This window comes from Microcaecilia unicolor, chromosome 1 (assembly GCF_901765095.1).
Source record: "Microcaecilia unicolor chromosome 1, aMicUni1.1, whole genome shotgun sequence".
NCBI lineage: Eukaryota > Metazoa > Chordata > Amphibia > Gymnophiona > Siphonopidae > Microcaecilia > Microcaecilia unicolor.
Window position 1 is genome coordinate 160,242,215 of NC_044031.1, and position 25,123 is coordinate 160,267,337.

The 25,123-nt window shown below is 42.9% G+C and overlaps 1 protein-coding gene across 1 annotated transcript in view; it reads left to right on the plus strand.

Moving 5' to 3' along the window:
* The window catches only part of DNAH11 (dynein axonemal heavy chain 11), a 708,797-nt gene that overhangs the window by 61,279 nt on the left and 622,395 nt on the right, over positions 1 to 25,123 (plus strand). Inside the window, exons 10-11 of the mRNA XM_030201723.1 lie at positions 12,373 to 12,568; positions 23,302 to 23,406. Coding sequence (XP_030057583.1) covers positions 12,373 to 12,568; positions 23,302 to 23,406 — 301 coding nt within the window. The remainder of the gene's footprint in view (positions 1 to 12,372; positions 12,569 to 23,301; positions 23,407 to 25,123) is intronic.

Sequence of the window (25,123 nt, forward strand, 5' to 3'; positions counted from 1 at the left end):
CAGTTGTTAACACTGGTGCCTCACCACCAACCAATACAGTGATTCTCTCTCTACATGAGAGGAGGACGTTGCCCTGGAGTATTGGGTACAATCTACACCTCACTTCCCATCATTGAGGCTTGGACCTGCTTCCATTAGACTGAGGCAGGTGGAGACTCAGATGTCCTGCAGTGAGTATTTTGCTGAGTCTGACAGACTGCTCCTGGGCTTCTGAGGAAGAGCCTGAGTATTTCTCAGTAGAGAGGTCCTTAGGTGTTCCCTCAGATCCCTCCCCTCCACAGGACAGAAGAAAGTCCCCACTACAAATCAAAGTAGGGTTTACACAAAAGTAGCACACATGAGTTGTCTTGTTGGGCAGACTGGATGGATCGTGCAGGTCTTTTTCTGCCGTCATCTACTATACTATAAGCGTTGCCATACTGGGACAGACTGAAGGTTCATCAAGCCCAGTATCCTGTTTCTAACAGTGGCCAATCCAGGTCACAAGTACCTGGTAAGATCCCAGAACAGTAAAACAGATTTTATGCTGCTTATCCTAGAAATAAGCAGTGGATTTTCCCAAGTCCATCTTAACAATGGCTTAAGGACTTTTCTTTTAGGAAATTAGCCAAACTTTTTTTAAAATCCTGCTAAGCTAAATGCTTTTACCACATTTTCTGATCACGAATTCCAGAGCTTAATTACACATTGAGTGAAGAAATATTTTCTCTGGTCAATGTGTGCCCCCTAGTTCTATTGTTTTTTGAAAAAGTAATCAAGCAACTTACTTCTACCCATTCCACTCCACTCAGTATTTTATAGACCTCTATCATACCTCCCCTCAGCCGTCTGTTCTCCAAGCTGAAGAGTCCTAACTGCTTTAGCCTTTCCTCATGGAGAAGTCATCCTTTCCCTTTATCATTTTTGTCACCCTTCTCTGTACCTTTTCTAATTCTGCTATATCTTTTTTGAGATGAAGTGACCAGAATTTTACACAGTATTCGAGGTGCAGTCGCACAATGGAATTACACAAAGGCATTATAACATTGTCATTTTTGTTTTCCATTCCTTTCCTAATAATTCCTAACATTGTATTTTCTTTCTTAGCCGCAACTGCACACCAAGCAGAAGGTTTCAATGTATGATCAACGATGACACCTACATCCTTTTCCTGGGCGGTGATTCCTAATGTGGAACCTTGCATCGCATAGCTATAGTTTGGGTTCCTCTTTCCCACATGCATCACTTTGCATTTGTTCACATTATACGGCAACTGCCATTTGGATGCCCAATCTCCCAGTCTTGTAAGGTCCTCTTGCAATTTTTCACAATCTTCTTGATTTAAGAACTCTGAATAACTTTGTGGTATCAGCAAATTTAGTTACCTCACTAGTTATATCTATCTCTTGATCATTTATAAATATGTTAAAAGCAGCAGTCCCAAAACACCTAAAAAGGTAGACTCTACATATAGAATCGAGAAGGCTCAATTGCCCCATCACTCCATGGTGGTGAAATCTGCTCTCAAAAGAACCAGGCACTCCAAGACTCATGCCTCGGTTCCCCCGGGCAGAGTCTAGGACTCTAGACCCTTTTGGGAGGAAGATTTTTCAGGCCTTGATGCTTGTTTCCTGCATCCGATTCCACTAGCTGTACACAAGCCTGTACTTGAAATCCTTGATGTCCAGTGTGCTCGACTTTGCGAATACCCTCCTACTGGAGCAGGCCACAGAGTTTCACCAGATGGCTAGTTAGCAGAAGGAGTGCAGAAAACATTTGGTTGGGGGTACTTTTGATTCTTTTGATGTGGCACCCTGTCTCTCTGCTTCAGGTGTGGGAATGCATAGATCTTCGTGCCTCCGTGTTTCTAACCTCGAACCTGTGGTTCAGGAAAGGCTGTAGTAAGTCCCCTGCTGAGGTGACAGTCTTTTTTGAGGACAAGGTGGAAGAGGTTGCTGACCTCATCAAAAAGCATATGGATACCATCAAATCCCTGACTTGGCTGGCGCTTCTTGCGTTCTCCACATCCCCGGGGTTTTCGGGAGAGTATTGAAGGAGATTCCCACTACTCTCAAAGGCATAGGCTTATCTCTTCTCATCCTCAGCAACAATCCTAGGCCCATTGCTCCCATCGGCAACAGCAGTGGGCTGTGAAACCTCAGCAAGCTCCCCAGTCAAAGCAAAGGGTGGGCTTTTGACTGGATCCAGAAGAGCATAGCCATAATAAGTGTCAGTCCTGGATGACCTATGAATGGGAGGGAGGCTGAATTTTTTTTACAAGAAAGGTGGTTCCTTGTAACCTCAGGTCAGTGGGTTCTTCAAATAGACTGGGTTGGTTACATACTCAATTGGAGGAGCAAACCTCCAAATTGCCCTTCTGAGAGCGACATTCTGCAGCTCTCAGCACAGGGAAGTGCTCACAGAAGCACTCTCCTCCATTCTCAAGGCCCATGAGGTCGAGCCTGAACCACTAGGGGATGAAAGAAAGGGATTCTATTCCAAGTCCTTCCTTGAGGCCAAGAAAACAGGAGTATTTCATCCCATCCTCAACCTAAGGGCTCTGAATAAATATTTGCTCAAAGAAGAGTTCAGGATGACTTCCCTGGACTCCCTTCTACCCATGATTCAGAAAAATGATTGGCAATGTTTTCTGGACTTAAAAGGATGCTTACACCCATATTCAGATACTTCCAAGCCATAGAAAGTATCACAGATTACAAGTAGAGAAACACCACTACCAGTGCTGCATCCTGCCATTTGGCCTTGTGTCTGGCTGCCCCCAGAGCTTTCACGAAATGCTTTGCCATAGTCACAGTGATGCTACGCAGATTACTTTGATGATTTACTGGTCAAGAGTACATCAAAGGAAGGAGCTCAAGAGTCCATAGAGAAGATTATTCTGGTGTTGGAAACTACCCCAATTCCCATCTGCTTTCAGTTCAATGTTTGGAGTACCTAGGAGCCCTGCCAGTCATGCTGGAAGCTTGAGCGTACTTGCCTCTGGCATGTACAGATATCCTCGTGGCCATCGCAGCTGAGGTTCAGAGCAGCTGGCAGGTCACAACTCGGCAAATGCTGATCATAATGGGCCACATGGCCTCCACTGTGCATGTCACTCCCATGACTCACCTCCATTTGAGGGGCACCCAATGGACCCTTGCTTCTCAGTGGTGTCAGGCCATGGAGAACCTTGCAGATGGCATCTTTGTTACCCCTGATTTGGCCCAGTCACTTCTCTGGTGACCACCTAAACTTCCGGAACATGCTAAAAACCACTCTGTTCAAAAAGGCATACTCCCTGATCCATCTTAAAAGACTGACCTTGGCTACACAAGAAAACCAAAGCACGTATGATCACAACATTACTCTTCCGCTTTACGACTCGTATTGTAGCTTTGCCATATAAATTTCATCCTACCAAAACAGCACAATATATTTGTTCACACCGTAAACGCCTTTCTGGCACTACGTAAGCCACATTGAGCCTGCAAATAGGTGGGAAAATGTGGGATACAAATGTAACAAATAAATAAATGATTCAGTCCAATTTGATTCTGAGACTCTCATTCCAAATTCTACCAACTCAAAAGGTGCTGACAATAGGGTACACCCAACCTGGGGTGGGGAGTCCATGTAGAGGGACTTCACACTCGGAGACTGTTAGGTTCTCAGGTTCAAAACACGCAGGCACGGACTCTGGAGTAATCGTGAGCCCTTGGGCTGCTGACGAGGAGAGGCAGCAGCAGGCAAAATCCACCAACCAACCCTGGGTTAGAATGCACCGGACTGGTACGCACTGAACTGGAACACACTGGACAGGAACACATGGAACTGGACCTAGGCTTCACCTACACTTAGCCGCCGTTCCCTGGGGGTTGAGTCCCCAGGGGTTGAGTCCCTGGGTGCAGGCTGCCGGCAGGGCTTGGAGGAAAACTGGTACTGGAACTAGCAGGCAGGAACACCAGAGAACTCACACTAGGAGGGACACTAAACAAGCCAGACCACAACAGGGTTCAGGATAGAAATCAGGATACAGGATTTCCAAACAGACCGGACTGGAAGGAAACTGAAAGCAAGCAGGGCAGACAGGGTTCAGAAGTGCCCACAGGCACCTAGACAAAAGCAAGGCAGACAGGGGTTCAGAATTGCCCACAGGCACCTAGACAAAAGCAAGGCAGACAGGAGTTCAGGGTACTCAGACAGGAGGGAAAGGAAGCCAAAATTAGGATTCAGAAGTGCAACCAGGCACCCAGAGAAGAGCAAAGCAGAAGTGCTAACTGCACCAGGAATACAGGGTTTTCAGACAGGAGGGAAAGGGAGCCAACAGGACTGGAATCAGGATAGGATTCAAGGCAGAAGTGCTAACACCACCAGACACTAACCTGGACCTTTGGTGTTTGCAAAGGCCCTGAATGGAAGAACACCACTTCCTTATCAAGGGACTGACTGATGATGTCACAGCTACAGGACTCAGGCAGCAAGCATACTGAAGCACAGAGAGGCTCAACACACACAAGTGCAGTATAGTGGAGTAATGAGAGCCACGCTGGAAGCAGCCGGCACACAGAGGCAGAGCTAACTCAGGCAACACACACAGGTGCAGTATAGTGAAGCAATTAGAACCATGCTGGGAGCAGCCAGCAAACAGAGACAGAGCTAACTCAAGAAGGACAGACAGAAGCCAGCTAAGAAGCTGACCACCAGAAATAAGGTAAGTTTGAGAGGGGTCACGACCACAATCGTAACAGAGACCTTGGTCTGCTCAGAAAACCGAGTGTGATATGGAACACTCTAAAGGCTTTCAGAGATTGGCTACTGAACCAAATTATTCTAATTCAGACAGACAGCTAGGTTGCAATGTTTCATGGCAACAAGCAGGGGGGGGGGGGGGGTACAGTATTCTAACCCTTGTGTCAGGAAGCGGTCGGGATGTGGCTGTTCCAAGCCACTTAGCTGGTGGGAAAACAGAACAGTCTGGCAGACAGACTGAGCAGGATGATGCAACCACACAAGTGGTCTCTCAACATGGGTGTTGCCCAAAACATCTTCTGAGGGTGGAGCACCCTCTCAGTGGATCTTTCTACTCATCTTATTAACAAGGTCCTTTGGTTCCACTCCAGACTTAGGTCATGTGACAGCCTAACTTCGGATGCCTTTCCTCCTACATGCATACCCTCCAATCCCTCTTATAGTGAAAACTCTGCTGAAATTCAAGCAGGACTGAGGTACCATGAACCTTGTAGCACCTTATTGGCTGAGGCAAATATGGTACTCTCTTCTAGAGTTTTCCTCCGAAGAACTGTGGAGACTGGACTGCTTTCCAACTTTCATCACTCAGAACGAGGGGTCTCTTCTGCATCCCATCCTGGTCCTCACAGCCTGGATGTTGAGAATGTAAAATTTGCACCTCTGCATCTGCCTGAGGGTGTCTCCAAAGTCCTTTTGCCTTTCAGGAAGATTCCACCAAGAGGTTTTATACTTTTACATGGAGGAGGTTTGCCATCTGGTATGAGAGCAGGGCCCTAGACCCTTTCACTTGCCCTACACAAAACCTGCTTGAATCCCTCCTGCACCTAAGGGTTCACCTCAGTGCAATCAATGCTTATCACCATGAGGTAAGCCCATCTCTGTACAGCCTCTAGTTGTTTGATTCATGAGAGGTTTGTTGTTGACAAAACTGCCTGTCAAACCTCCAGCAGTGTCATGGGACTTCAACGTTGTCCGTACCCAGTGATGAAAGCTCCTTATGAGTCACTTGACTCCTGTCATGGTGTTCACTTCAGCTCGCAGAGTCCGTGAGCTTCAGGTCTTAGTAGCTGATCCACATTACACAAGATTTCAGCATAACAGAGTAGTTCTTAGCAAAATTGGGAAGCAAAGCCAGTGCTGGGCAGACTTCTATATTCTGTGCCCTGAAAATGGCAAAGACAAATCAAGATAAGTGTACATATGTAGTGTTACATCAAACCTTATACTATGAGTTTATCTTGTTGAGCAGACTGGATGGGTCATACAGGTCCTTTATCTGTCGTCATCTACTATGTTACTTGAAGCTAGGGTCCACCTTATGAGTCAGCACCCAAGAAAATGAACTAGGTGTCATTGTAGACAATAGGATGAAATCTGCTTAGTGTGCGGAGGCGACAAAAAAGCAAACAGGATGCTAGGAATTATAATAATGAGATCATAAACAAGATCAAGAATATTATAATGCTTTTAATTCTGATCACCGTATCTCAAAAAAGATATAGCGGAATTAGAAAAGGTGCAAAGAAGAGCGACCAAAATTATAAAGGAGATAGAACTCCTTTCATATGAGGAAAAGCTAAAGAGGTTAGGGCTCTTCTGGAAAAGAGATGGCTGAGGTGGGGGGGGGGGGGGGGGGGTGATTGAGGTAAACAAGAATGGGTAAAAGTGAATCGATTTCTTTACTCTTTCAAATATTACAAAGACCAGGGGACACTCAAATAAATTACATGGAAATACCTTTAAAACAAATAGGAGGAATATTTTTCACTCAACAAATAGTTAAGCTCTGGAACTCTTTGCCAAAGGATGTGGTAACAGCGGTTAGCATATCTGGGTTTTAAAAAGGTTTGGATAAGTCCCTTGAGGGAAAGTCCATAGTCTGCTATTGAGATAGACATGGGGAGACCACTGCTTGCCCTGGGATTGGTAGTATGGAGGGTTTCTGCCAGGTACTTGTGACCTGGATTGTCCACTGTTGGAAGCAGTATACTGAGCTAAATGGACCATTGGTCTGACCCAGTTTGGCTATTCTTCTTATGTTACTATGGGGTTCATTTTCAAACCACTTAGACTTACAAAGTTTGGTAGGTTACACCAAGGCAGGCCAGCTCTGGAGGGTCTTGTTGCGGTTCATAATGTCAGAGCCATGGCTGCTTCAGTAGCCCACTTGAGATCAACCTCCTTTCAGGAGATTAATAGAGCTGCAACGTGATCTTCAGTCCATACATTAACATCTTATTACTGCCTGGAGCAGCATACCTGACACTACAGCTGGTTTGGTCAGACAATTGTGTAGAATTTGTTTGGTGTCTAGAATCCAACTCCATTCTCCTGGGCCTATTTTTTTCTGTTCCAGGCTGCACCTCCACAACAGTTTGTGTATAATTTCAGTTTGATTGGTTCTGGTTGACCTTGCCGTTGCCCTGTTATTCTTGCATTATTGTTTTTGGTGAGCCTGGTAGCTAGGGATTCCCAATTGTAAGAATTAATGTCCTACTTGTCCTTGGAGAAAGCGAAGTTACTCACATGTAGAAGGTACATGTACAAGTACAGCAGGACATGTATTCTTACATCCCTCCCTCATCCCCCTAGAGTTGAATTCTTTTTGATGTGGTATCTTGCGCACTCACAGTGGGTGGGAAGACACTCGTGCACGTGCAGTGGGATGCTGCCAAAAGCCTCTTAAATCTATAGAGTGCTGGGTAGCATCCGCACCAGGGCTCCATCAGATGATGTCACTCAATTGTAAGAATACACGTCTTGCTGTCCTCAGAGATCATCTTCTATAGGTAAGGAACTTCTCTTCTTGCTAGCTTTGCATTACTCAATGAGACTACTTTCATAAAATTTAACAAAGGGCTTCTAGGAGCCTTCTCCATTATCAAGCAGTTAGAGGGCAATTCTATAATGGTGCCTAGGATAAGAGGGCGAATGGGCATCTATTTCAAACCAATTATATAAAGAAAGTGACAGAAAACACTTACATTTAAGGCATGATCACTTACACCAGGCATAAAGTTGGTGTAAATGCTTGCACCAAGATGTTAGCCAGCATACACAGAAGTTATAGAATACTATAATTTATGCCTGTATTTGCATGCTTTTGCCAAACTATGCCCATGTGCATGGCCATCAAATCATGGCATACATTTCTGCTAGTTGGTGCCCTGAAAGAGATCACTTATGTGTGTAATTGAACAGGATACCTTGATTTATGTGTGTTCTTGTTGCCTGAAGCTAAGCAGCTTTTAAGTGGTGCCAAGATATCATTATAGAATTGGTGCTCAGTGCATGGCATCGAGTTGCCTAAGTTGAGGCACCAATTTATAGAATTGCCCCCACTGCATACAGCAAATAATGAGATCTATAAATATATGTTACAGCTTATTTCTTTTACTCATTCTCGAATGAGTGAATTCACTTGTATTACTGGTGTTACTGTAGATGTTGGATTTTTTTTTTCATTTTCAGACATATTTTTTCTCAAAGATTTGTATCTAGAAGAATCACTTATTTAGGTTTTATTTTAAAGTTTTTCATAAGTTTCTTTTCTAGAGGTCCTTGAGAAACTGAACCAATCTTACATGCTCACTGTGGTGATTGTAAAGGACTCAACTTTATTTATTCATTTGGATTTAATTTATGCCTTTTTATTGGAAGCTTAAGGCGTGTTGCATTTAATTTTAATCTTAATTTAAAATTTCTGGAAACAGATTGTGTTTTAGGAAACTTTGTGATGTCAACTATGTAATCCGCTTGATAGATATTTTTGTGAATTGGTCATCCCAGTTGAGGTATTAAAGGATTAAAAAGTGGAGTAGGCAGTGGCTGTTAATATTTTGTATTTATTTATTTGGGTTTTCTCGTACTTTTAATATTATTACTCTAGTATTGTAAGCTATTCTATGTAATATCTGAAAATTACCTTGAGGTTTTTTTTTGAGCAGGCAATTAAAAATGGAAATATGAGTAAATAAAAAAGGTACTTATATTCCACACCTCCAAAAAGAGTTTGATGGGTATTATAATAAAGCAAAGGAAAAAAATCTTCCCAGCATCTCGCATACAGTTTAAAACTACATGCATTTATTATTTTTGTTGTTGTTACATTTGTACCCCGCGCTGGTATAATAATTTTTAAATAAAGATAAATTAAGACACTGTCAACCCTTAATAACCCATTACCTCAACCATCTGACTCTATCAAGTAATAATTTGCTGAAAAAGCTATGTTTTCAGTTGTTTTGAAACATGAAATTAGATTCTGTTCACAAGGCATGTAGAAGACTCTGCCATCTCTTTGGTGCGAGTATAATTTTATAGTTAACTTAGGTCTACATTCACTGGCTGCTGGAATGTGCAAACGCCATTAATAGGTGAATGTAATGGACAGATTGGCCGGTAAAGAACAATATATTTGCTCAGGTAAGTTGGGCCCAGCCTCCAAAAGAGGCTTATAAACAGTAATCAGTAGTTAAACGCTTTTAAGTGAATTGAAAGCCACCACAATTGAACAAACAATGGGGTGGACTTCTCTGAACTTTTACCTCCAGTGAAAAGCTTTGCAGCAGTAGTTGAAGCCTTGTATTTAGTTTCTTTGGCAGGCCTAGGTACACCAGGCAACAGTAATTCGGGCAGACTAGAATGATCGCCTGCATTACCGAACAAGATGGAAGAAAAAAAGAGTGTGATCAAATACAGTAAGGTTAAGTAAATAAATGATCTTTGCGCAACCACCCCAATTTGTTTCTCCAGTGTGACATTTTTTTACCAGGAGATTTGTACATCTGTATCTCTGGGAGACTTAATTGGCATCTGCTCATCTACACCTCCCATCCACTGAGTGAAAGTTTTCCAAAACAAAAATACAGCCGACCATAAGTAAACTCTAAGAAGCTTGTTAATTGGGTCAACACCTGGATATCATAAGGATACAAAAAGTAGGGCAACCCCAAGTCATCCAAAAGTCTGTCTAACGAGATATGAAACCTGTGGGACCACAACACATTGGGGTCCTTTTACCAATCTGGGGGAAAAAGGGCCCTGTGCTAGCAACAGGGGCGGTTTTTCTCGCACGCCAGGGCTCTTTTTACCGCAGCAGGTAAAAAGACCCCAGGCACACATGGCCATGCGACAGGGAGCCCTTACTGCCATCTGTTGAGGTGGCGATAAGGGCTCCCGCGGTAACCAGGCAGCGTGCGGCGATGTCCGATTACCACCAGGTTACCGCCATGCAAGCCATTTCTGGGGGTTTTGTTTCTCCCCTGGAAATAGCATGCGCTCAGGGGTGGGACTACTGCTGGTGGCTACATTGGGCTGGCAGTAGTCCCGGAAGAGCGAGTGGCAAGCCCACGTTGGGCTTACCGCTGCTCGTAAAAGGGTCTCAATGTTCCTAGAGAAATTCTATTCCTAGAAAAATTCTGTGCTACTACACAATGCAGAATTCTACACTTGCACAAAATTTTGCACAGGGATTGACACAAGAGGAGGAAGAAGAGAGGAGCTATACAGGTTGTTCATTACTCAAGTCTGACTGGTGAAAGTAAACCTTGAAGATGTGGAGGGACATTTTTGAAAGGGATGCCCATGTTTTGATTTGGACGTCCTCGCAAAACATCCCAATCCAGGGGCGGGGAAACACGTATTTTCAAAACAAGATAGATGTCCAGCTTTTGTTTTGATAATACGGTCAGGGACGTCCAAATCCTGAAATTCGGTTGTCCCTAGATTTGGACGTCCCTAGACATGGATGTTTCTGAATTTCGGCGGTTCTCAAAACCAAGGATGTCCATCTCAGAAACAAAAAAATGTAAGCCATTTGGTTGTGAGAGGAGCCAGCATTTCTAGTGCACTGGTCCCCCTGACATGCCAGGACAGCAACCAGGCACCCTAGGGGGGCACTACACTAGACTTCATAAATTGCTCCCAGGTACATAGCTCCCTTACCTTGTGTGCTGAGCCCCCCAAACCACCCCTAAAACCCACTACCCTCAACTACACACCACTACAATAGCCCTTACGGGTGAGGGGGGGCACCTAGATGTGGGTACAGTGGTTTGTGGTGGGTTTTGGAGGGCTCGCTGTTTTCTCCACAAACGTAACAGGTAGGGGGGGGGGGGTATGGGCCTGGGTCTGCCTGTCTGAAGTGCACTGCACCTACTAAAACTGCTCCAGGGACCTGCATACTGCTGTGATAGACCTGAGTATGACCTCTGAGGCTGGAAGAGGCTGGCAATCAATATTTTAAAATATATATCTTTTCAGGGTGGGAGAGGTTAGTGACCACTAGGGGAGTAAAGGGAGGTCATCCCCGATTCCCTCTGGTGGTCATATGGTCATTTTGGGCACCTTTTTGTGCCTTGGTGGTAAGAAAAACAAGACCAGGTGAAAACGTCCAAGTGTTCGTCAGGGACGTCCTTGATTTTTTCGATTATGGGTGATGGACGTCCAAGTGTTAGGTGCGCCCAAGTCCCGCCTTTGCTACACTTCCGACACACCCCCTTGAACTCTGGCCGTCCCTGTGATGGAAAGCAGTTGGGGACGTCCAAAATCGGCTTTCGATTATACTGATTTGGACGTTTCTGTGAGGACGTCCATCTTCCGATTTGTGTCGAAAGATGGGCATCCTTCTCTTTTGGAAATGAGCCCAATAGTGTCCCAAAGTATTCAAAATCATCAGTCAGAACCACGGCAGCAGCCACTTTCCTCCTGTAGTCCTGATAAGTGCTAGAGGGAAGCCGGGGAAGAGGGCATGTTTGGGGTTTATTCTTTGGCAGCTGAGGTAGGGGGTGATATACAGATACTAGCCACCTGAAGCTGTACACCACAAAGTCAGAGGTTAGTAAGGGGCCATGCTGAATACCTATATTCTTTGGTCTTTTTGAACAATAAAAATACTGAAGCTTAGAGAGTGTGGCATTCTAATCTGGCAAACTTTTTCCACATTATTGTCCTTTTCAGTTGTGATTTCCCTCTTATTGATGCACTTTGCCATTGAGACTTCATTGTAAATTGTATCAGAGGTCGATCACATCTGTGATAAAGGGGATGGGACGAGTAGAGAAGATAAAGGAGTAGTATATGAAGCCTGGAGATAGACTGTGACTTAAGATGGTGCATCCTTTATTAAAAATAAAATAAAAAGCAAATCATAGATCCTTTTCTTTACCTCTTTTTTTTTTTCTTCCCCTCTTCTGTTCATAAAGATTGGCAATGTAAGGCAACAGCTGATATTTCTGAGATTCCTTCTGGCTTTTCAATTGGTAAAAGTTCTCTTGGCCCTTCACAAAACTTTGGCTCTACAAACAGGAAGGCAGTTAATCATCTCCATCCATCTCTTTCAATAATTTCTCATGGTTTTCTTCTTTCCATAGTGCTCCTTGAGAAATGGTTTTGATATGCAGGTATAAGCTCTTGACTGTGTTTTATTTAGCGGTGAACCCATAACTGCATGTTTATAAAAAGTGGGGCAATCCCAGTTCATCCAAAGCTCTGACTAACGATACCAGGAAAATATTAAACAAATTGGTGAGAGATATGAAACCTGTGGGACTACAACAGAATCAAATGTGTGTTTTTTTTTTTTAACTGTTTTCCTTTATATAATTAAAGAAACTAAGACTTGGTGTTTTTCTGTTTTTGTAGAAGCTTGGAAGGTGCAGAAGCTGCTATAGTTTATCAGAAATATGTGGAGATGTTGACCTTACTTGACCAGTATGAAGATGAGGTCTATGAAGAATGGATAGCTCAGGTTGATGAAGTTTGCCAATTTAATTTAGATCAATCGCTGATTAAATGTAATCCCCAAGATGGGCTATTGAGTATAAATTTTGACTCCAAGGTATGATTTGTTTCTTGCATTAAGCCTATATGTAATTTGGGTTTTTTCAGATTGCAGACAGGTAACAGATTATTGGTAATAGAAACCAATGTTCTCCATTTATCTGTAGGTAAAGTATAAGCCGAGTGTGTGTTTTGTCACCTTTGTATCTTTTCTCATGGTGTCATGCTACCCTAGAGTCTTTCTAGAGGAACTGCCTCTGAACATAGAGAGTTTCTATGCCATGTTTCAAGGGTAGTGCTTTTCCGTGTGTAAAGACTGTTTTACACGTAAAAAAGAGTTTTAATAGAATTGGGTGACCATATATGCATGTAAAAAAGTATTCCACAGAGCAGAAGGAAAGCCAGAAACCTCATGGGTAAATCCCCAATAGGAAGGAAGTACAGTGAGGACGGGAAAGACTAGAAACCAGAGTCCAGAGGATGTAAAAAAATCCTTTTAATTTTATTCAACAAATCATACGAAATGGAGGCAGTCCTTGTTGCTGTCAATCAACTGGAAAAATAAGACTCAACACAACCGTGTATGGACATGGAAAATATGAACTTACTTTTATGTGATCTATGTGTGTTTGTTCCCATGGTTATATTTATTTTATTTATTTAGATTTTGCTCACACCTTTTTCATTAGTAGCTCAAGGTGAGTTACATTCAGGTACACTGGATATTTCTCTGTTATAGTTCCATGCACAATATTATATTTTTTTTCAGAGCAGGTGTAAATTTTTGAATAGGCATTTACACACCATTGTGGCTGATTTTGAGAGCCTGTTTTTATAAAGGCAGATAGGTGTCTTTGTGGCCTTTATAAAATGAGTGCCTCTTGGACTTTTCACCTAAGCATCACCTAGCTCAAGAAGACTATATACTGTATATGTGTGAATGAAGACTCGATGTTAGAATAACTTGATGTCTATTTTGAGATGTCATCCGAGGTGATAGATAAAATTAGATGGTGTATTTTTATGGGGGTGTACTGCTCTCTTGGTGAGCAAGTGTGAGAAAGCAAATGTAGTTTTCTGTCACCAGTGCCAGTAAGATTTGAAATGGTAAGAAGAAATGAAAGATTTTATATCACTAGAAAGATTGAGGAAATATCTAGCATCATAGTTTTAAAATGTTTTGAATAAAGTAGGATGATTTTTGTTTTTATTTATTAATTTTTATTTTTCGAGGACAAGCAGGCCAGTTGTATTCTCACATTTGGATGATGTCATCCGACAGAGCCCGGTGCAGATACTGGCTAGCGAGATGAATGTAGAAATTTCTAGCAGCATCCCAACACACATGTGCTGGTGCCTTCCTGCCCGATGTGTGAGTGCAGGACCCTCAGTCTTCGTATTGCCACAGAGCAGGGAAGATGTGTTATTGTCTCTGTGTGTTTTTTTCTACTTTAGCAGTACCTTCCCATGTGGGTATTTTTGTTTCTTTTGCAATTATTTTATCTTTCCTCTTTATTTTAGTCTGTGACTTTTAATTTTTTTAGTATTATCAGCTCTTCGAGTTTCCATTCTTTTCTGTGAGTTGCTATGCCTATTTAGGCTGGATCGCCGACCTGAATTTGAACGCTGCCTTTTTTCATGGTTCACAGTTCAGGAGTTTAAGTTTTCCACAGTTCTTTTCTCAATGTCCAAGAAGACCTCCAGTGGCTTCAAAATCAGGTGATTTCTGTGAGAGCCTACACTCTTGGTGCATCAGGTGCCTTGGGCCTGACCATGAGCCTAACTCTTGTTCCTTTTTTTCAAATGCAGTTGACGACACAGAGGGCATGGAAGGTTCAGCAGGTGAGACTTTTTGGTTCCTCGAAGGCCAATCCAGCGACACTGGCACCGGAAGCATTGACTTTGATGGCTGCTAAGACTTTGACAACCACTGGGAGTGCACCAGCATCGAGAAGGTCTCCACCTCTCTTGACATTGGGCACTGAAAGTAGGCCTCTGGACCGGTCAGCATCGGACCTGACACTGAGGGAGCATACGGGTTCAATGTCATCTTCATTTACACCGAAGGACCGCGATGCTAAGTGCTGGGGGAAGCCCAAGAAGTATAAGCATCAGTCCTCTTCGATGCACAGAGCTCCGAGGCAGCGACATTACTGGTACCCGGGAGGAGCGTTCCCCCTCTTTGTTAGAGATGCTGGTGAGGAGGTCTCCAAGCAGCCAGGTTCCTTCTTCCAGCTCAGCATTGACATCTTCTCAGGCTGCCTCTGTCCCAGCTCCTCCGCCTTTGTCGATGCCTTCTTTTAATGAATGGTATTGAGCCATGCTCAGGGAGGAGCTGGCATAGACACTGCAGTTGCAATCCACTCAGGCATCGAGGGCGCTTGCTCCAACTGCGGATCAGCTCCAGATTTTTCCTGAGGCTCCATCCATGTTGTGGAGAGATCCTCGGTGCCCGTGCTTTGAAGAGTGTCAACATCGACCCATGCAATACTGCTCTCGACATTGGGGTAGGAAGCTTCCCTGAAGGTCTGTACCTCAGCACTCTTCGGATCGTGGACATGGTTCCATTGAGCTGGGGCAGGAACAGACTCACTCAGTCTGGTTTGAGTACAGTGAAGAGTCTGACTGGGATTGCTCAAGGGACTCAGAAGAGGACCCTCATTACTTCTCGGAGGAGGAGTTTTATGGGGTAACTTCTGATCCCTCCCCACTTCAAGAGAGATGTAAATCTCCACCTGAGGGTCTGTCTTTCACTGGTTTTGTCAGGACTTGGCTTTAGCTATTACATTTAAGTTGGAGATGGAGAAGGAACCCAGGGCAGAGATGTTGTCTGTTCTGGACTGAGTTGCCTCCTAAGGAAGGGGGTCACAGTATCATTGCACCCTATCTTTAAAGATGCACTGATGAAGAACTGGGAATCTCCCCTCTCAGTGCAGGTCACACCTAAGAAGGTGGATATACAGTATCATATCTAGAAGGCTCCTATATTCGAGAGGGCACAACTGCCTCATCACTCTCTGGTTGTCAAATCCCCCTCAAAAGAGTTAGGAACTCCAGGAGTCATGCCTCGGCTCCCCCAGGTAGAGGTGCTCAGACACTAGACTCGTTTGGGAGGAAGACGTTTTAGGCCTCAATGTTTATTGCCTGCATCTAGTCCTACCAGCTCTACATGAGCCGTTACTTGAAATCTTAGCTTCGCGGTACATTTAATCTTGCGGATTCTTTCCCTCAGGAGCAGGGCGCAGAGCTTCACCAGTTGGACAATAAGCAGCTGGAGTGAAGGAAATACCTGGCCAGGGACACTTATGATTTTTTGATATTGCATCCAGACATCCAGACTCTCCACCATGTGTGTGGGGATGCACAGACTCTCATGGCTGTGTGTCTCTTACCTAGAATCAGCAGTTAAGGAGATGTTTGTGGATGTACCTTGCCGAGGAGACAATCATTTTAGGGACAAGGTGGAGGAGGTCACTGACCTCATAAAAAAGCAGTCTGATACCATACAGTCCCTGTCTCAGCAGCCTCCAGCAGCAGCCTCTTCTAGGAGGTTTTCGAGTGGGCCTGGGCGGTGACCCTACTACTCTCAAAGGCATAGGTTTCCACCTCCTTCTCACTCTGCATTTAACCCCCAGGCACATCATTCTTGGCCTCGCCAGTCCCGACCTCAGAAGACCCAGCCAGCTCCCTGTTGAAGCAAGGGATGAGCTTTTGACTTGCTCTAGACAAATTTGACTGTGGGACTACCATTCCAAATTTCACCACCTCAGAAGGTGTTAACGGGTGTTAACAGATGACTCCAACTTGGGATGGGAATCTCATGTGGATGGGCTTCACATCCAGAGTATTTGTTTTGCTCAGGGAACAACTTACCATAGCAACTTCCTCAGGTTCAGGGCTATTTGGAATCCTCTAAAGGTTTTCGGAGGTCTGCTACAGAACCAAATTATTCTCATTCAAATGGACAACCAGGTTGCAATGTGAACAAGCAGGAGAGGTACAGGATCCTACCTTTGTTTCAGGAGGCAGTAGGAATGTGGCAGTGGGCTGTCCTTCATAGAATGGTCCTCTGAGCCACATACCTTGCAGGAAAGGACAACTAATATCTCAATATAGGCATAGCCCGCAAGATCTTCCCTTAGTGGATCTTTTTGCCACTCATCTCAACAACAAGATCCCACAGTTATGTTCCAGGCTTAGATCACATGGCAGACTAGCGTCGGATGCCTTTCTCCTACTTTGGGAGGGGAGGATCTTCTGTATGTGTATCCTCCAATACCTCTCATAGAGAAGACTTTCCTGAAACTGAAGCAAGACCAGAGCGCTATGATCCTAATTGGCCCTTACTGACCGAGATAGATCTGGTTTCCTTTTCTGGAGTTATCCTCTGAAAATCCATGGTGATTGGAATGTTTTCTGACCCTTATTATGCAGAATGAGGGTTTTCTTCTGCATCCCAGCCTCTAATCCCTGGCCCTCATGGCTTGGATGTTGAGAGCATAGAATTAGAATTCTTAGATTTCCCAGAGGGTGTCTCTCGCATCTTGCTGGCTTCCAGGAAATACTCCCCTAAGAGTTGTTACTCATTTAAGTGGAGAAGGTTTGCCGTTTGGTGTGAGAACAAGACTTTAGATCCCTTCACTTGTCCTACACATAAACTGCATGAATATCTCTATTCTATCCTCATCCTTCTCGATCTATCTGCTGCTTTTGACACTGCTGATCACAGCCTATTCCTTGATACGCTGTCCTCACTTGGATTTCAGGGCTCTGTTCTTTCCTGGTTTTCTTCTTATCTCTCCCAGCGTACCTTTAATGTATACTCTAGTGGATCCTCCTCTACTTCTACCCCACTGTCAGTTGGTGTACCTCAGGGACCTGTCCTGGGACCTCTTCCTTTCTCCATCTGTACTTCTTCCTTTGGTACTCTGATCTCTTCCCAAGGTTTTCAGTATCATCTTTACACTGATGACTCCCAGATCTACCTCTCCACACCAGAAATCTCAGCCAAAATACAGGCCAAAGTATCAGCCTGCCTGTCTGACATTGCTGCCTGGATGTCTCAGCGCCATTTGAAACTAAACATGACCAAGACTGAGCTTCTTATCTTTCCCCCTAAACCAGTCTCTCCTCCTCCCCCATTCTCTGTTTCTGTGGATAACACTCTCATCCTTCCTGTCTCATCAGCTCGTAACCTTGGGGTCATCTTCGACTCCTCCCTCTCCTTCTACACATATTCAGCAGACTGCTAAAACCTGTCGTTTCTTTCTCTATAATAGCAGCAAAATTCGCCCTTTCCTTTCTGAGTACACTACCAGAACCCTCATCCACACTCTTATCACCTCTCGCTTAGACTATTGCAACTTGCTTCTCACAGGTCTCCCACTTAGCCATCTCTCTCCCCTTCAATCTGTTCAAAATTCTGCTGCACGACTAATATTCTGCCAGGGTCATTATGCTCAAATTAGCCCTCTTCTCAAGTCACTTCACTGGCTTCCTATCCGTTTCTGCATACAGTTCAAACTCCTCTTATTGACCTATAAGTGCATTCACTCTGCAGCTCCTAAGTACCTCTCCACTCTCATCTCTCCCTTCATTCCTCCCCGGGAACTCCGTTCACTGGGTAAATCCTCTTATCTGCACCCTTCTCCTCCACTGCTAACTCCAGACTCCGTTCCTTTTATCTTGCTGCACCATATGCCTGGAATAGACTTCCTGAGTCGGTATGTCAAGCTCCATCTCTGGCCGTCTTCAAATCTAAGCTAAAAGCCCACCTTTTTGATGCTGCTTTTAACTCCTAACCCTTATTCACTTGTTCAGAACCGTTATTTTATCATCCTCACTTTAATATTCCCTTATCTCTTGTTTGCCCTGTTTGTCTGTCCTAATTAGATTATAAGCTTTATTGAGCAGGGACTCTCTTCATGTTCAAGTGTACAGCGCTGCGTACATCTAGTAGCGCTTTAGAAATGATTAGTAGTAGTAGTAGTGCTTTGAGCAGGATACCCGATGTGACAGCCGGTTCAGTCAGACAGTCCTGCAGAATTTGTTCAGTGTCTAGAATCCAACTCCACCCCCTAGGCCCAGTTTTCTTTGGTTCCAGGCTGCACCTTCACAATTAGTATATAAATGTTCAGGTTAATTGACTTTGAGGCCTCAACATTTTAAGTCCCTATTATCCTAGCATTATTATTTTCGATGAGCCTGGTAGCTTGGGATTCCCAGATGTGAGAATACAACTGGCCTGCTTGTCCTTGGAGAAAGTGAAGTTACTCACCTGCAGCAGGTATTTTCTAAGGACAGCAGGCCAAGTATCCTCACATACCCTCCCACCTCCCCTTGGAGTTGTATTCTTTAGCTATTTTACATGACCAGGCAGGAAGGCACCAGTGCATGCGCAGTGGGATGCTGCTATAAATTTTTACTTTCATCTCGCTACTCAGTGTCTGCACTGGGCTCCATCAGATGTCGTCATCCAGATGTGAGAATACTTGGCCTACTGGCCTCAGAGAGCATCTACTACAGGTGGTTAACGTTCCTTTTCTGTCATATGACAGTTTGTAAAGATGTTCTTAGTGTGAAGGGCAATCTATTTTGTACCTGTGAGTTGTGTTGAGTTGTTAGCTACTACCTAATTTTACCTGAAACATTGCTGGCTGCAACATAGCTGGGTAGATTTAAACAGTTGTCTTTGAACATAGGTATCTCCAGATAGCTCTAAAATTTAACATTAGCTCACAAAGTCCCTCCTTTGACCATGGTCAACTAAATCCATTAAATGAAAAAATTTCCCCACAGAGCTACTAAATAAAGCCACCTTAAAAATGATAATTCCATGAGGCCTGGTTAACAGCTTATTTGGCAGCTTTGATCCATTTGAAATTGTTCTGATAGTTTAAAACTTTCTGCATTTGATGAATAAATATTTGTGCTGGCAAATATTTCATGCCAAAGTACTGCAACATGTTAACTAAAATTGGAAATTAGAATTTGTGAGCGACAGACTGGCTATGCTTGCTGCAGAAGCTGTTGCAGCATTTTTATGAAAGTTTTACAATAACTACAAGACAAACATCTTAAACAGAAATTTTCCAATTCATGAAGTATCAAAATTATTATCATCTCTTATATACCGCATATAAGTAATCAAGGAAAAGACAAAAAGTCTAATCAGAAAGGAAATGTGGAAAACCTAGACCACTATAGAGAGAGTAAATCTGAAGAATTAACATACCCCAGAGAGGAAACTAGGAACATTTACAAGGGGAAAGCAAAACTGTTCCTATAGACATAGTATAGCTCTCAACACAATATAACTCAGGTCTTGCTAGATGTAACATGATTGGTTCCGTCCTATTTTGAATACAAATATGCAACTGAGATGGTAGATTATGCATTTACATGGAAAACAGAGAAAAAATTCATTTTCACCCAAGGAGAATGCTTTCAAGGCAGAAATTCTTCCTGGATTTTCTTACACACATCAGGATATATATGCATTTTAGAGCCAAGACATTCAGCATTCTGATAGTGGAAATAAAAATGCAAAATGGATTCCTTGTCCTGAGCAAAAGCAAAGCAAACTACTAGTAAATTCCAGAAGTCCAGTCATATCCAAAGATGTTCCAGATTCTCTCCAGATCTTGTATCGTCAAAACACAGTAAATATTTTTCAAAGGGGGCATAGAGGAATCAGGAAATGTCAATACTTCCCTCAAATACCTATAAAAAGACCTTTAGGAGATAAATCAAAGCATGAGGAAAATTTAATACCCCAATGTCTAGCAACATTTTCCCTTGTTCTGAATCTTCCTATGTATAACAGACTTATCCACTACTAGTGTGGATTGAACTCCTTTGATATTTTTAACCTCTTGCTCCAAAGCCTCAACCTTCTGGGAAGTAGCAGGGGTCAAGTACTCCTCAGCTTGAGATTTATCAATCAATCAATTGAGAAGAAAACTGAGCAAAAAATGAACAGACCTGATGAATAGAAGCCACCATGTTCCAAATCTCCTCAATTGTTATGTCACTTGGTCTTATCAGTCAAATTACCTTCAGTAGAGAAGGCATGGCAGCATGCACATCCATCTGCCCAACATCATTTTCTCCCTCTAACAAGCTCTGCTGTTCCAGGGCTTAAAACGTAGCCAGGTACACTGCTTCCTAAACTTGCAACACATCACTTCCTGCCATGGAATCATCATGGAGCCACATTCCTCCAGGAATAGCAAGAGATTCTTGCTCCACTTCTAGGTTGGGAACGTTCAGGCTCTGCAAAGCCTCACTGCCTAAAGGAGAACCTCTCTCTGGCTGGCTCCCCACATCGCAGGTACACCTGGAGTCTGATTGAAGCTGACAAAACCCCAAACCAAAAGCTGAAGTGGGTGTCAAGGTAGGAGGAGAATCCAGACCTTGCCTTTACTCTTCGGCATGGTATAAAGGTAAAAGTCGCTGAGTAAATTAACTTTTCAAAGCACTTTGGTGGAGCTGCTGCACAGTATGGCAGTCAGCCAAGCATCTTGGATCCCCTTTTTGCTGCAAAATTTTTAATGTGGATATTTTTCCTGTGATAAGTTGCAGGGCCTGTGTGTCCTCTGCAAAATGGTGTGATGTTTCAAAATACTACAGTTAAACTGGTTGTAGGATTTTAGACCTTTTCTATTAATATGACCAAATATCACCAGAGTAATGATATAAAAGCAATCATTATAATGACTGTTTTGTTTGATCTACTAAACTATTTTAAAAATCTTTATACATGTATTATGCTTGAATTGTTGTTCAAATATCCTCTATTTGGTAAATGTTAGCTTTATAGAAGTCTGAGTTATCCTGATTACCCAGATTGTAAGTGCTGTGCATTGCCTTGTGATAGACTCCTTGTTTGATTCCCAGGCTGGAAACTATGTAAAAGGATAATGTATAGAAAAAATACCCACAAATAGTGCAAATGAACTCGTAAAGGACAGTTCTATAAAGGGGCACCTAATTGGAGCCTATTCTATAAAGGAAAGTAGATGCCTACTTTACTTTGTAGAATACTAGCATAACTAGGTACATATGTGCATATGTGTTTAGGCACAAACACATCAGCCATTGAGATGGTGTGAATGCTCACACCTTGATTCTGGAAATGTGTATAACTTATGGTATTCTATAAGTTACATGCATGCATGCCTCATCCAGACTCCACTTATATGAATACTCACCTGCAAACTCTCAAAGATGTGTGTGTAGTTAGCGTGCTGTGTGGCTGGATTTTTGGTATAAGCAGAGAAAAGAGCAGATTCAAATGTAAGGTCCAAACAGCAAGATTATTAATACAAACACAACGGGTTCCATGGTTCAATACTCAGCAACCCTGCATGCTTCTCAGTCTACTTCCAAAGAACTTGATTACAGGGAGTTGTTTGGAAGTACACTGAGAAGCATGCAGCAAGGCTGAGTAAATTTACTAGTGAAGCTGGGAGTTCTAAGCTTTTTACTCCAGTTTTTTGGGGGGTATTTTACCCCCGAGAAAGTCCTTGAAAGGGCAAAACGTGGACACATTGGGTTTGTATTAATAAACTTGCTGTCTGGACTTTATATTTGGATCTGATATTTTCTCTACAGCGCCTCTCAAGTATTCTGTGGATTTTTTGCATATACATACATACTACTACTACTATTTATCATTTCTATAGTGCTACTAGACTTATGCAGTGCAGTACAGTACACTTGAGCATGAAGAGACAGTTTCTGCTCGACAGAGCTTACAATCTAATCAAGACAGACAAACAGGACAAATAAAGGATAAAGGAATTACTTAAGGTGGGAATGGTAAAACAGACATGGGTACTGAACAAGTGAACAGGAGTTAGGAGTTAAAAGCAGCCTAAAAAAGGTGGGGCTGTTAACCTAGATTTGAAGATGGGCAGAGCTGGAGCTTGACATACTGACTCAGGAAGTCTATTCCAGGCATATGGTGCAGCAAGATGGGAACGTAGTCTGGAGTTGGCAGTGGAGGAGAAGGATACAGATGAGAGATTTACCTGATGAATGGAGTTCCCGAAGAGGAGTGTAGGGAGAGATAAGAGTGGAGAGGTACTGCGAGGCTGCAGAGTAAATGCACTTGTAAGTTAATAAGAGGAGTTTGAACTGTATGCAGACATGGACAGGGGGCCAATGAAGTGACTTGAGGAGAGGGATAATATAAGCATAGGGACACTGGTGGAATTTAAGCAGAAGTTTGAACAGATTGAAGGGGAGAGAGATGGCTTAGCAGGAGACCTGTGAGAAGCAAGTTGCAGTAGTCTAAGTGAGACTTGATGAGAGTGTGGATAAGGGTTTTGATAGTATGCTCAGAAAGGAAGGGACAGTTTTTGGTGATGATATAGAGAAGGAAATGACAGGTTTTAGCAGTTTGTTGGATATTTTTAGAAAAAAAGAGAGTGGAGTCAAAGATGATCCCAAGGTGACAAGCTGATGAGACAAGGAGGATGAGAGTGTTATCCATAGAGATAGAGAATGGGGGAAGAGGAGAGGTGGGTTTAAGGGGAAAGATAAGAAACTCAGTCTTGGCCATGTTTAGTTTCAGATGGTGGTGAGATATCCAGGCAGCACCTTCTTTATAGAATTGCCCCATATTGGCAGATCCTTACCTGCTTCCAGTTAATCTGGAGAAAAAAAAAAGCTGTCAGATCAATAAAATAAAAGCCATTCTATTAACCTAACACTTGTGAGGTTCTTGATGCATAGCTCTTCCCTGAGTAATATATCACAAGTCAAAAACATTGCTTTTTATTGCAGCTTGTTGCTATATTAAGGGAGGTGAAATATCTTCAGATGTTGAATCAATCAAACATTCCAGAGGTGGCTATAAACATGTTTGAAAAGAAAGACACTTTTTTAAAGGTTTGTAAGCATGTTCCATGTTTTCTTTGGGCTTTGTTAACAAAAAGTGCAATGTATATTAAATCCAAATAATAATATTTTTGTTTAACAGCATTTATCAATGATTGGCTGATTTTTTTCCATAGCTGAGCTAGTATCTTACTTGTGGTATGACTTTGCTTCAAGTTGAAAACATGAGAGATGTGTATGATTTGCTTGCCTTAATAGGTATGTGTTAATGCAAGCTTATCCAAATTCAGTTCTCAAGGGCTGAAAACGGGCCATTTTTCAGGATATCCCTAATGAGCATGTATGAGGATTTTCATTCCCACTGCATCTATTGTATGCAGATCACTGTCATGCATATTGTAAATTCTATCTATTGGCCCGCTTTGCGCACCAGGAGTACCCTTTTCCAAGGACAAAGGGTCTGCGCTTCCATTATCTGTTGGGCTGCCTGCCTAAATTCTCTTGAAAGTCCATCCCAGTAATATTCCTGGTGTACAACTGACTCTAAGATAAGGCCCATGATCATGGTCTTATGTCTATCAGGATCTAAATGAATCATTAGTTATCTGTGTACCCAAATGTATTCTATTAAAATGTAACAGTATTTTGTACAGGCAATGAGTGTCAATTGTATTTTCTAATTTCGTTGGTAGAATAAAAAGGAAATAAGGAATAGACAGAAATTAAGACAAACATAGTTTTAGGAAGATAAGTATAATTTATTTCTTACCCAAACACAAGTCTTCAAGTTGGTACAAATTACAGATTCAGTCTGACAGCTCACCCCGAGTAGGGTCTTCAGTTCGGTACCGATTCTGGAAGTAACCGGACAGAACTTCGCTGCTTTCAAGGCGTTGGGGACGGACTCCGAAATTAAGCCCAAATCACCCTTCTTTTATACTCTCTTCTCTCAATAGAAGTCTATGGCTGGACCTATTTTGGGACCTGTTTTTTTTTCAACTATTTCTCAATTTCTGTGGTTAAACTGTCGTGTCCTGCCATCTGTTGTTCTGTACCCAACTCTTTCCGTTCCAGCTATTGCAAGTTATTTCGCAATTTCCTCTTTTGTCAACATGTTTTTCTCTTCTGCCAGAACATCTTATTCTTAGCATATCAGTTTCACTTCCCCTTTTTCTATTATCTTATGATCTAAGTTTCATCTTATAGAAAGACAAACTCCATTTTAATAAGTGCTACATTCAATTTGTACCTGATTTTGTTCTATAAGGCCATTAGTAGGTTATCAGGCCTAGGCAGTGCTTTTCAGCTGTACAAAGCTATGTAGTTTGGCCTGCCACTATTCCAGTGGATAGATCTTAGGGTATAACACATATTAACTTGCAGGAAAAGCAAGTCCATGCTCAGCCAGTCATAGATTTTTAAACCTAGCTGGTATGTTTACAGCCTGAGTCCTAAAATCTGGCCTTCCACCCTTTCGGTGGGCATCCAGTGAGGGCCTCTTGCTGTAGTATAATTATACATTCCCCACTTGTCACCCCCTCTGGAGAGGGGTGACACAAAGCTCGTCAAGCTTGTCATCATCCATTCCAGAAGGTGGTAAGCTATCAAACGAGAGGGGGAGTTTTGGTCTTACAAATTGTTAGAAGGTATGGTGCAAGATAGGAAACTTCATTCTCAGGTGATATATTATTTGGGCATATGGAATTCCCTTTATATTACTCAATCCCTTGGGCCTTAATCTTGATGTTACCCCTCTTGAGGCTAACTC